The sequence below is a fragment of the Pollicipes pollicipes genome, unplaced genomic scaffold, assembly GCF_011947565.3.
Source record: "Pollicipes pollicipes isolate AB1234 unplaced genomic scaffold, Ppol_2.1 Scaffold_3447;HRSCAF=4054_pilon_pilon_pilon, whole genome shotgun sequence".
Lineage (NCBI taxonomy): Eukaryota > Metazoa > Arthropoda > Thecostraca > Pollicipedomorpha > Pollicipedidae > Pollicipes > Pollicipes pollicipes.
In genome coordinates, this window is record NW_023596297.1 from 32,158,535 (window position 1) to 32,169,353 (window position 10,819).

General features: G+C 55.4%; 1 protein-coding gene across 1 annotated transcript; it reads left to right on the forward strand.

Moving 5' to 3' along the window:
• Window positions 1-2,598: 2,598 nt before the first annotated feature.
• APC4 (anaphase-promoting complex subunit 4) lies at window positions 2,599-9,462 on the forward strand. The gene is made up of 10 exons (XM_037215405.1): window positions 2,599-2,686; window positions 3,487-3,597; window positions 4,292-4,420; window positions 4,560-4,684; window positions 5,571-5,730; window positions 6,001-6,149; window positions 6,781-6,972; window positions 7,736-7,957; window positions 8,371-8,883; window positions 9,385-9,462. Exons 2-10 carry the CDS (start codon window positions 3,489-3,491, stop codon window positions 9,460-9,462), a joined length of 1,677 nt encoding a protein of 558 aa, XP_037071300.1. The 5' UTR covers window positions 2,599-2,686; window positions 3,487-3,488.
• The last annotated feature ends 1,357 nt before the right edge of the window (window positions 9,463-10,819 follow it).

Here is a 10,819-nt window from a genome sequence, read left to right on the forward strand (position 1 = left end):
CGAAAAACGCGTGGTTGTCTTCGCTGAGCCAGGCAGCCGCTACGTGAATCATTTTACGTCCGAGTTCGGCCGCGGCCGCAACTTTCTCAGCGAGCTACACTCCGTGAGCCTGCATTACGACGATCATATCAGTGTGCTCGGCTGCGATGGCACGGCCGTCAACACCGAGACGATAAGCGACGTGTTCCGGCTGCTTGAGCTGGCCACCGAGTCACCCGTGCAATGGTTCATCTGCCAGCTGCACGGCAACGAGCTGAATCTCCTCCATCTGCTGCTGAGCTTGAACGGCACGACCACGGGGTTGATTTTTTGGGGCCCATCAGCAAGACCTGCGCCGAAGAGGTTTGGGAGAGAGAGAGGGATGTTGTGACATTCAGGCCTATGCCGAAGCACGTGCCAAACCTGCCGGTAGACCTGATTCAGCAACTGAGCACCAACTAGCAGCTGCTCCACCTTCCGGCCTCCGGCGTTCAAAACGGCCCTGTCCGAAACGTGGCACCCCAGCGGCGAATCGGACCTCGAACCATGCCAGGTAAATATGACAAAGCATTTTCTTCGAATTTATAGCAATGAGTGTTTAAACTTCATCTAGTATCAAACGATATTTCATGTGCTCACTGTTGAAAATTTGCTTTTTATCATACCTTGCGCCGCATTATGTCGTATCATCTGCTCGTTGGTTCATGTTTACTAGTATATTTGTATATATATATATATATATATATACATATATATATATTCCGTCACATTTAAGGGCTCTGAATATTGGCATAATTACATGCACTTCAGAGGCGCAATAATTTGTGTATGATTTAATGCCCAGTTCGTAATAACTTGTTCCAATATATTCGCTTTTGCTTCCAGATGGTTGACACTGGCCGCTCGCCTGCTCCTAGTATACATCTCTATCAGCTCTCCATCTCCACATCTCTCCATCAGCGCCCTCGAGGGCCTCGCCCAGTGCGTGGTCGACCACTATGTGACGGCATGGTCCGCCGTCCGGCAGAACAGCAGCTGCGACTTTTGCTTTCGCAACTTGTTCCGGAGCATTGCGCTGCCCACCGAGCTGCCGCAGCAAACGTAGGCCACGGTGCAGCCAGTCCTCCAGCGTTACGGGTACTAGGTCACTCCGAAACAGCGCTGCTGGACATGGTGTGGTATGAGAACCGCATGGTCCGCGAACAGGTGGTTCCAATCGTCGCGCCGCTCGTGAGCAGCAAACCGAGGGTCTTCTTCTGCCCAGGGTCTCCGCCATCTCAGATTTAAACGTCGAGGCCGTGAGATACACCAACTTGATTCCCCTGGCACGGACCAGTTACAGCCTCCACTGCGAGACCCAGCTAATGCGAGCTGCGGAACAAAGTGCAGGCTCCACTGGCAATCTCGCCCTATCTGGTTCACACAAGGGGTGCAACCAGCACCGCACCGCCGAGGACGACTGGGCCTGGAGTTGGAGCTTCGACAATATGTGGAACCCAGTTTCGACGGTATTTCTGTTATCTGCGATCTCCGCCAACGCGCGTTTTGAGACTCGTCTGTGAGCAGCTGCTGTTTGGGCCGGTGCATCGAATACGCAGGCTTGCCAAGGAGCAAGATGTGCGTGGGGTCACCCTAACCCCCCCCCCCCCCCCCCCTCTCTGCGCCCGCGGTACAGGCCGCAGAACTTGCCATATGTGTTAAGTTGTACACCGGACAGTGTATTCTGAGTCATATGCTATGCATGGTTTTGTTTGCATCATGTGAGTTGTCTTAGAAAAGCGAAAGTCTAAAGCAATACTAAGCAGCATACTCGTACGAGTTCGTACTCCACAGCATATAAAGTTTCTGCCATAGGGCGATCAATTGGACAATGTCTGATCCGCACATTAGACCCTAGACCAGCACATTCTCGTACGACGGCTCAAGGAGCGCTCGATAGCATTGTTTCCATGCGCAGAAGTATTTTGTATCGCTTACCGCCCGGAGCTTGATGTTACCTGCGACAGCGGGCGCCGCCCAGTATAGAATGACTGCAATGCCGTGTGTCGGTTTATGGCGTTATCTCGATCGGCTCGCGCATCACGAATTTAAGTTTTTGGGAAGAACTTTTGCTATGCCGTGTACTTTTGGACTCCTGCGCCAAAGAATTTCCTTGTCTCACTTGGTTTTGTTACTGATGACGCACCCTAGTGCACATCATGAAAAGTTAAACTTACGTCTAGAATTTAAACTTGTCACTGAACTCACTATAAGTTGTAACTTCAAACGTGTGATGCCTTTTTGTCTAATACCATCACGATAACCGGGCGCTCTTCAACTAAAACCCAGCATTTTGCGCGCATACGTGTGTGTGCCAAGCAAACTTGTGTTTCATTATCGGATATGATTACCGGAGAGATAATAAACGTTGAATAATTTTCCCTGGAGCGAACGCGCCCTATACCCTGCGGCTTTTAGCACAGATTGGTACTTAATACCGGTCTACTCTTAGTAAAAATTAGTACTAAATATGCTCTAGGGTAAGTTGGCCGACTGCCGCAAAGTAGTGCCGTGTTGTCTGTGCGCTCTTTTTAAGATGCTTGAAACAATAGCGCCATTTTTGTAGCGAGCTTGGTCCGTAGACCATTTGGGGAGGTGTAGGGACACTGCCGATCATGTCAAATTAAATAGGAGATTACGCCTCTGGTCCTGGATCGAACATATCAAGGTGGGTATGATGTTGCCAAAACATCATAGTGACGCGTGGCGTATCAATCACAACGTTGCACGGATGTGCTCTGGGGAATTGTGTAGCAGGTGCGGTATACAGGCTTTAAAGCATTTGTTTCTATCTGCTCCGCAGTTGTCAAAGGTGCAGGATGTACGAATAATACGTATGTTGAAATGGTGGAACAAACATTTTTGTCACAGTTAAGAAGCCAGTGACTTTCAAGACTCCATGCTGCTGATTTATAATGCTTGTTGGCAGTCACTGAAATATGCCAGTGCCCAGTATTTGCTGTCAGCTGTTACCTAAGATTTATCCCACAGTGACAGTTGTGTACATGGTGCAAATTCACCAGGAATATCTTGTGCCCAGTATGTCTCACAATTTGGAATTTTTCCCACTCTTCAGGGGGAAAAACCAAATTTCAGGTGCGGATTTTGCTTTCATGTGAACTTAACTGAATTTATATATACAAATCAACACCCCGGATGAAGCCTGATACCTTCAGAATAGCAAGTTCTTGATTTTGTATATTTGTGGTTGTGTTTATCAATGTGGCTAGTCAGTGCTTTGCATTTGCTGTCACTTCTTCCACACAATGTTCCCACAGTGTCAGCTGTGTGCACAGTGCATGTTTCCTGGGGATATGTTTTGTTCTCACTTGAAGCCTCATTCACACAATTTTTCACTCCAGAAGGGCTAAAGCCTCTTATCACACACTGCTTGGAGGATTGGCAGAGTGCCTGCAATGTTTGCTGCTAAGATGTAATGTTATAAAGCAAACTGCCTCCATCCCACAGCCATGGCTGACATACATATGGAGCAGACCTATGAAAAGCAGCTGCCAGCAGAGGTCAGCAGCATGGTCTGGTCACCAAAGATGGATCTCATAGCCTTCTCTCTGGCAAGTGGTAAGGGAATTCACCAGTAGAAGTGGAAGTTGTGGCTCTGCATCAAGTGACATGTGGTGTATGGTCTGTATTTGATACACTCTGGCTCTGTATCAGACAATGCTGCATTTGGATGGTATTTCAGGTGGCATGATTAGAACACAATATTATCATTTTTTGAAGTGGCTCAGTTATTGTGCATTAATGATGCAGATGGCACATATATCAACAGAGATGTTGTTCTGTGTGTGTATGGTCCATTTTTCAGATGGTGTGGCTCTTTACCACATGATGTTACACTGTGTGTTCATGTTTCAGGTTGTGTGACTGCAGAGGATGACATTACACTGTATGTTCATGTTTCAGGCTGTATGGCTCTGTACTGGATGCCTTTACACTGTATGTCCATGTTTCAGGTTGTGTGGCTTTGTACTGGATGATGTTACACAGCATGTTCATGTTTCAGGTTGTGTGGCTATGTACTGCATGATGTTACACTGTATGCTCATGTTTCAGGTGGCTGGATCTATACTGTGTGATGTCACACTGTATTTTCATATTTCAGGTTGTGTGGCTCTGTACTGTATGATGTTACACTGTATGTTCATGTTTCAGGTTGTGTGACTCTGTACTGGATGATGTTATGCTGTACATTCATGTTTCAGGTTGTGTGGCTCTGTACTGTATGACAATACACTGTATTATCATGTTTCAGGTGGTGTGGCCCTGTACCGGATGACCCTACACCGTGTGTGGTCTGTGGACCCACCTGAAGAAGGTGTGTCGGTCAGCGCCCTCTGCTGGCGACCCGACGGCCGAGTGCTGGCCGTGGCATACACATCAGGTCAGTGACGTCGGGCCAAGCACTGCAAAGACTAGCGGCCTTGTGTCCTCTGGCTCTGTCCAGTTATGTCCAGCAACTGTGTGGGTCATGAAAACCCAAAGAGAATGCCGCTGACCGCGCTCGTGCCTGCTGGCGGCAGGCCTGCTGTCGTATCTGGACCTGGAGAGTGGCGAGACGGTGCACTCGGAGACGTTCGCGACCGTGGCCGTCTGCCTCAGCTGGGCTCAACGGCAGGAGCCGGCGCCAGACCCGCCTGATGGGAAGGTACGGCCGCCGCCCCCGACCCGGGCACGGCCGGGGAAGTGGCGGAGGAGGCCCGATATGTGCCGCTTCCTCCGAGGTGGCCGACGTCGAGTGCGCCGCTGATCACAGTAGGCTGGATAGATGCCGCTCCCTCCGGGTCAACCGACGTCGCGGACGCCGCTGATCAGAGTAGGCCGGATAGATGCCGCTCTCTCGGGATCGGCCGACGTCGAATGCGCCGCTGATCAGAATAGGCCGGATAGATGCTGCTCCCTCCGGGTCGGCCGACGTCGAGTACGCCGCTGATCATAGTAGGCCGGATAGATGCCGCTCCCTCCGGACCGGCCGACGTCGAATGCGCCGCTGATCAGAATAGGCCGGATAGATGCTGCTCCCTCCGGGTCGGCCGACGTCGAGTGCGCCGCTGATCAGAGTATGCCGGATAGATGCCTTTCCCTCCGGACCGGCCGACGTCGAGTGCGCCGCTGATCCGAGGAGGCCGGATAGATGTCGCTCCCTCCGGGTCGGCTGACGTCGAGTGCGCCGCTGATCAGAGTAGGCCGGATAGATGCCGCTCCCTCCGGACCGGCCGACGTCGAGTGCGCCGCTGATCAGAGTAGGCCGGATAGATGCCGCTCCCTCCAGGTCGGCCGACGTCAGGTGCGCCACTGATCCAGTGCCACCCATCCAATACTTTCTGAAGGCAAAAAAGCTCATCTTTGAACTGAAGATCTATTTGTGTCTTGTGGTACTAATATGCAGAAGTTGGGGCTTTCAGCTATTTTTCTTATAAGCGCAGTATAATTTAGTGATTATCACCGACCAATGGTTGGTCGAGCAGGTTCTCCTTCACGACAACCACGTCAGTTTCGTAATGGTTTAAGTTTTCCTTTGTCCTGTATTTCAGACAGAAGGCGAGGAGGACTCGTTTGACGAAGATGAAGACTTCCTGCCGCCGCTGCCCTCGCTCAGCAAACAGTACGGATCCGCGAACAGACACAGCGAGGAGGACCCACAGGACGTGCAGGGTATTGCCGACATGAAGTCTCTCACCGTTCTGGCCGTGGGTAAGACAATGCAGCTGGTGTCCTAGTTAATCGGGCTGTACGAGTATGCACCCAGCACGTGGTTGTGCCGAGCTGACTGTTCGTCTGTAACTGTCCGGCCTCCTCAGGCATATCGGGCAGATATTGTTATAGAACATTTGATTGACGCGGCCTGAGTCCTGCCTCAGGGACATGTAATACTAAGGATACCTTGTGTGAGACCCGTCGCCGGGGCCGGAACAGCCGTGTGACCCTGTACCGGATCCGGCGTCTGACCCGGGGCGACTACAGGCACGCAGGACGGCCAGGTGACGCTGCTGCTGCACGGTCTGCTGGTGTTCGGCCGGCACAGCTGCGGCGCTGGCGTCGCGCCACGCGCCATGGCCTTCTCGGCCGATCTGGCCCGCCTGATGGTGCTCTGCAGCGAGCAGGACGAGCCGGCCGCCGCCGCCGCTGCCGCCGCTGCCGCCGAGCCGTCGGCCGGCACCGCAGGTGGGAGGGCACCGGCGGGGACAGCGTCCCCCCGCTGCGGTCGGCGTGGGGAGGGAGGGAGCGCCAGCGGCGTACCCGGGGTGCAGCAGAAAGCCCGCTGCTAGGGGTGTCAGTCACGGGATGGGATCCCCAGACTTAGTCAATTATCCCGGGTTTCATAGCCATCCAATCCCGGTAATGGATATTAATAAAAAATACGTTAACATTTTAATTTTTTATTTGTCGCTTGTAATTTTGATAACTTTGTTTAAACCTCGAGAGCAGTGTGTTGTAAGATGGCAACTCCGGAGGGCAAGACTGCAGGTGTAGAGGAAGGTAGGCTTTTCGTTGGGCTGGCATTGGCGCGAAAAAGGCCAAGTGCCATGCTGCATGAACTGGGGATGTTTAAGCTGAGTGGACCTTATGCTGTCATAGCGGAGGGCGGCGACGCGCGGCTGCTGGAACCAGATCTGCCGGTGCTAAGCGAGCCGTCTGAGCAGCCGATCCTGTTACAGCAGAGGGCGGCGAGGCGTGGCTGCTGGAGCTGGACCTGTCGGTGCTGAGCGAGTCGTCTGAGCAGCCGATCCTGTTACAGCGGAGGGCGGCGAGGCGTGGCTGCTCGAGCTGGACCTGTCGGTGCTGAGCGAGTCTTCTGAGCAGCTGCGGCAGCTGGCCACGCTGTATGGCAGAATCACCAGCCACCTGCTGTACCTGGACCGCACCATCCAGGCCATCTGCGAGGCCTGGGAGACAGTGCTAGTCGAGATGGACTCGAAGATGGAGCGGTTTCAGGTGAGAGCCACTGGCGCGGAGGCGCAGCCCGGGCTCGCCTGTACATGCAGAGGCGCAGCCCGGGCGCGGCTGTACACGCCTGTGGGCTGTTACCATATTGTTTGTTGTTTAGATGTATACTGGCTTAGGCCGGCCTTGGTTTCCTTGGTGGCCGCTGCACAGTAAAGAACGGCATTTTTGTCTTTTGATGTGTTTTACGTGTTGTTTTGTAAAATCTTGTTTTTGTGATGTGTTTTACTTGTTGCTTTGTAAAACCAGATTGGTATCATGCTCTGCACAAAATATCACTTTATAGTTTACACACGATGCTTTTTGAGTAGCAAGGTAGCGATTTTTCTTGTGAAAGCCCATGCGTCTAAGTTCCAGTTTTTCGGCATAGCAGTCATTGAACTTTGGATTAGTGTTCTACACATCTGATTAATTAATGCTCTACTCGTGCCGAGCTGCTAGCAGCTAGGTATCAGATAACCTGCTTATGCCTCCTCGTGCTGCTCAGGCGTTGGTTGAGCTTCGCGCCTTCTTTATCGGGCCCGTCGCACGCGACTGCCGATCCGTGGAGGCAGGGCGCTGACCGCCGACTCCTCCGGTGTCCTCCCCCCCCCCCCCTCCCTGCCGGTCCCTGACTCCTCCCTACCTGTGATTCCTTCCCCAGCTGTGACTCCTTTCCCTTCCACCTTTGGCTCTTCCTCTCGCCCGTGACTCTCCCCCACCCGCAACTCCCCCTCCCCGGCTGTGACTCCGGCTACCCTGGTTCGGCCTTCAGGCGTCTCTGGGCGAGAACAGCTCGCTGTCGGTGGAGTTCCTGGAGCTGATGATGTTCGGTGTGCCGTCGCCGGAGATGGAGCAGTTCCTGCTCAGCGACCTGACCGACACGGGTCTGAAGAAGCTGCGCCACTCGATCGAGCTCAGCTACACCAACATACAGAGCCTGGTGTTGCGCCACCTGCAGTCGGTCGGCCTGCGCATCGCCGACCAGCTGGACCAGGTGAGCGCCGGGCGGCCCACGACTCGGTCGTCGTCAGGGGGCGGAGGAGGGAGCGGCGTCCAGGCCGGTGGTCCGATCGGCTCTCCCGGGCAGGGCGTGGATGTACAGCTGCATCGAGTTCAGTGTGTGCACGCAGCGCGGCACGGATTGCGATCCCAAGTGCCGGCAGGCTGCCGCTCCACATGCCCATCGATTGCAAGCCTTTTTGGTCTCGTAACTAATGGATGTGCTCGAGGTAGTGTAGATTTTGGACCAGCGGGCTCGATACGTGCTCGCACTTCCACAGGTGTGTTGGACGCATGACGTCATGACGTTCGCAATGGGACGTGCTCGCGCGGGACCCTTGCGCCGGGCTGACTCGATCTGGCCGAGGGTGGCGCGCCGGCCGCACTAACACCGCTCCCGGCCGCCAGGTGGCGGGCATGGCGCGTCACACGGAGCGGTTCGGCCACCTGGGTCTGAGCGGCGCGCGCGTGGCGGCGGCCCAGCAGGCGGCCGCCCTCTTCCTGATCAAGGCCACCGAACTGCAGCAGGTGATCGACAGCTCGACGCGCAACTTCAAGGCCTTCTTTCGCTGGCTGTACGTGGTGATGCTGCGTCTGGCCGAGGTGGCTGTACCGCCCGACTACGCCAAAGTATCGCAGAAGGAGCTCTCCTTCATCGCCGAGTTCATTGACACGAACCTGGGCGACAGCGTCACGGCGCGCGGCGTCCACCTGGAGCGCGTTGGCATGTACCTGCGCAGCGCCGAACTTGAGACGCCGCCCGCGCACGAGCGCAACGCCTGGCGCCGCCTGCTGGTGGACAGCGCCGAGCTGGCCGCCACGCCCGGTGTGGTGGCGCCCACGAATGGCGCTCGCTCGCTGCTGCAGGAGCGCGACGCGCTGCGGCGCGCCATCGCGCAGCTGTTCGCCGACACGGACGCAGCCGGCGCGCGCACGCTTCGCGCGGCCGCGCCGGCGTCGCTCGGCCGCAGCGGTGGCCGACTGGCGGCCGTGTCAGCGGTGGCGCCGGCCGAGCCGGCTGCCTTCCTGGCCGTACTGGCAGACGAGCGCTCAGCGCGCCTGACGCTGGCGGCGGGTGGCGGAGGCGCGGCGCCGCCGACGCCGCTCCACCTGTCGCTGGCCGAGCTGCTGCCGGCGCTGGGTCTGCCGTCACCGGCCGCCGCCGCGCCATGCCTCCGCCAGCTCCAGTTTTTCTCGGGGTCGGTGCTGTCGGCGCTGGTGACTGACGCTGGGCCGCCGGCCTACCTGCAGCTGGACGTGGCGGCCCTGCTGGGCGGCACGGGGCCGGCTGCATGCGGCGCCGCCCGCCAGCTGGAGAACATCGCCCCCGTCCGGCTAGCCGTCAGCGGTGCGCGTAACCTGGTGGCGGTGCTGTTCAAGGGCGGCCGGCGCGCGCGCGTTTACGACACGGCCGACGGCGAGGCGGAGGAGAGCACACTCGACACCACGCACGGTTCGGGCGGCGAGCTGATGGACGACAACAAGGAGAATCTTCTGTGAGCGAGGTCGGAACTAGGCTGGCGCGCCGCCCTTGTGAGAGGCGCCCGGTCGGTGGAAGGCGTGCTGAGAAGTGATATTTTCTTTGTGTGTATTTTTGTAGGCAGTGAGTGCTGCCAAATGAAATACAGGTGCTATGCTGTCCTTTGTCGCCTCGACGTATGGCTGCATCAATGGCAACGGTTCAAACCGCTGATTTATGGACAATTCAAGCTTAGGGAAGAGTGTCACGCTTCTGGAAGATGTTGAAAAATATATAACGAAGTGAAATTCTGACCACTATTGCTATACAGTGCGCCGTATCCCTGGAGGGCTATAATAATGGACAGTCTTGCAGCCTGCGAAATAGATTGAGACTAATTTTGCTTAAGACAAAACAATCGAATGCAGCAACAATCCTGTTACATCGGGTGCGTTTTGGAAACTTTTACGGTTCGATCCCTGTAGCACCACATGCCAGTCTCAACCTGAGGACTTGAAAGGCGGCACCGAGACATTAATTGGAATTCCTATGTTGCGGACAATAAGTGGAAGATTCCTGTGGGAGACCATCGTTAGCCATCCTGTGGGAGACCATCGTTAGCCATCCTGTGGGAGACCATCGTTAGCCATCCTGTGGGAGACCATCGTTAGCCATCCTGTGGGAGACCATCGAGAGCAGCACTCTTGCTCCAAGACTGACAACCTGACAGGTGCTTGAGTACCAGGCGCATATGCTAATGACTTCTTGAAACTGCAGGTGCACCGTGCGTTATTCGCGCCGACAGTAGCCCAGCCGACGGAGTTATCTAGAAGGGCATCCTACCTGTACACCTTTTTGGTTGGCATGCCATCCGACGGCACCGCTCATACGGGATCGCATGAAGGTGCACCGGCGTCGACGGCGCCTTCTGAACCCCTCATCTTGACATGTTCGGTGGAGGACCCTCCGGAGGCGCTTCATGAGGGGGCGCACTGCGTTTACTGACGGCTCGTTGACCAGATGAGATGGCATTCGACCAGCAGCCATGACTCACGTGGGCCACACCGAAAACTAGCCAGCGTAACTGCTGCCCAGCGTAACAAAAGATTCACCGTTGCAAATGTTCCCACAGCGTTAGCCAGCATTGGTGTAAACTGTGTGAATGAGGAAGCTGTGGAGTTAGTTTACTCTAGCGGAGTAAACAGCAGAGTGCTCAGGAGCCTTACTGGCATTGACTTCACATTGCCCGCGGTGACCCTTAGCCACCAAGACTGTCACTGGGCGTCGCCCCCCCCCCCCTCCCCCACCAAGTAACATTTGCGCATGTGTTGATGAGGAGGCCAGGGAGTTTAAGTTTGCGGCCACCCCTCACGAGGCTTGCTCGGCATTGACTTTGCA

Coding starts and splice junctions, on each gene's coding strand:
- APC4 (XM_037215405.1), top strand. CDS start 3,489: ATGGCTGACATACATATGGAGCAGACCTATGAAAAGCAGCTGCCAGCA. Junction 4,421..4,559: donor GGCCGTGGCATACACATCAG/GTCAGTGACGTC, acceptor TGCTGGCGGCAG/GCCTGCTGTCGTATCTGGAC. Junction 4,685..5,570: donor CAGACCCGCCTGATGGGAAG/GTACGGCCGCCG, acceptor CCTGTATTTCAG/ACAGAAGGCGAGGAGGACTC.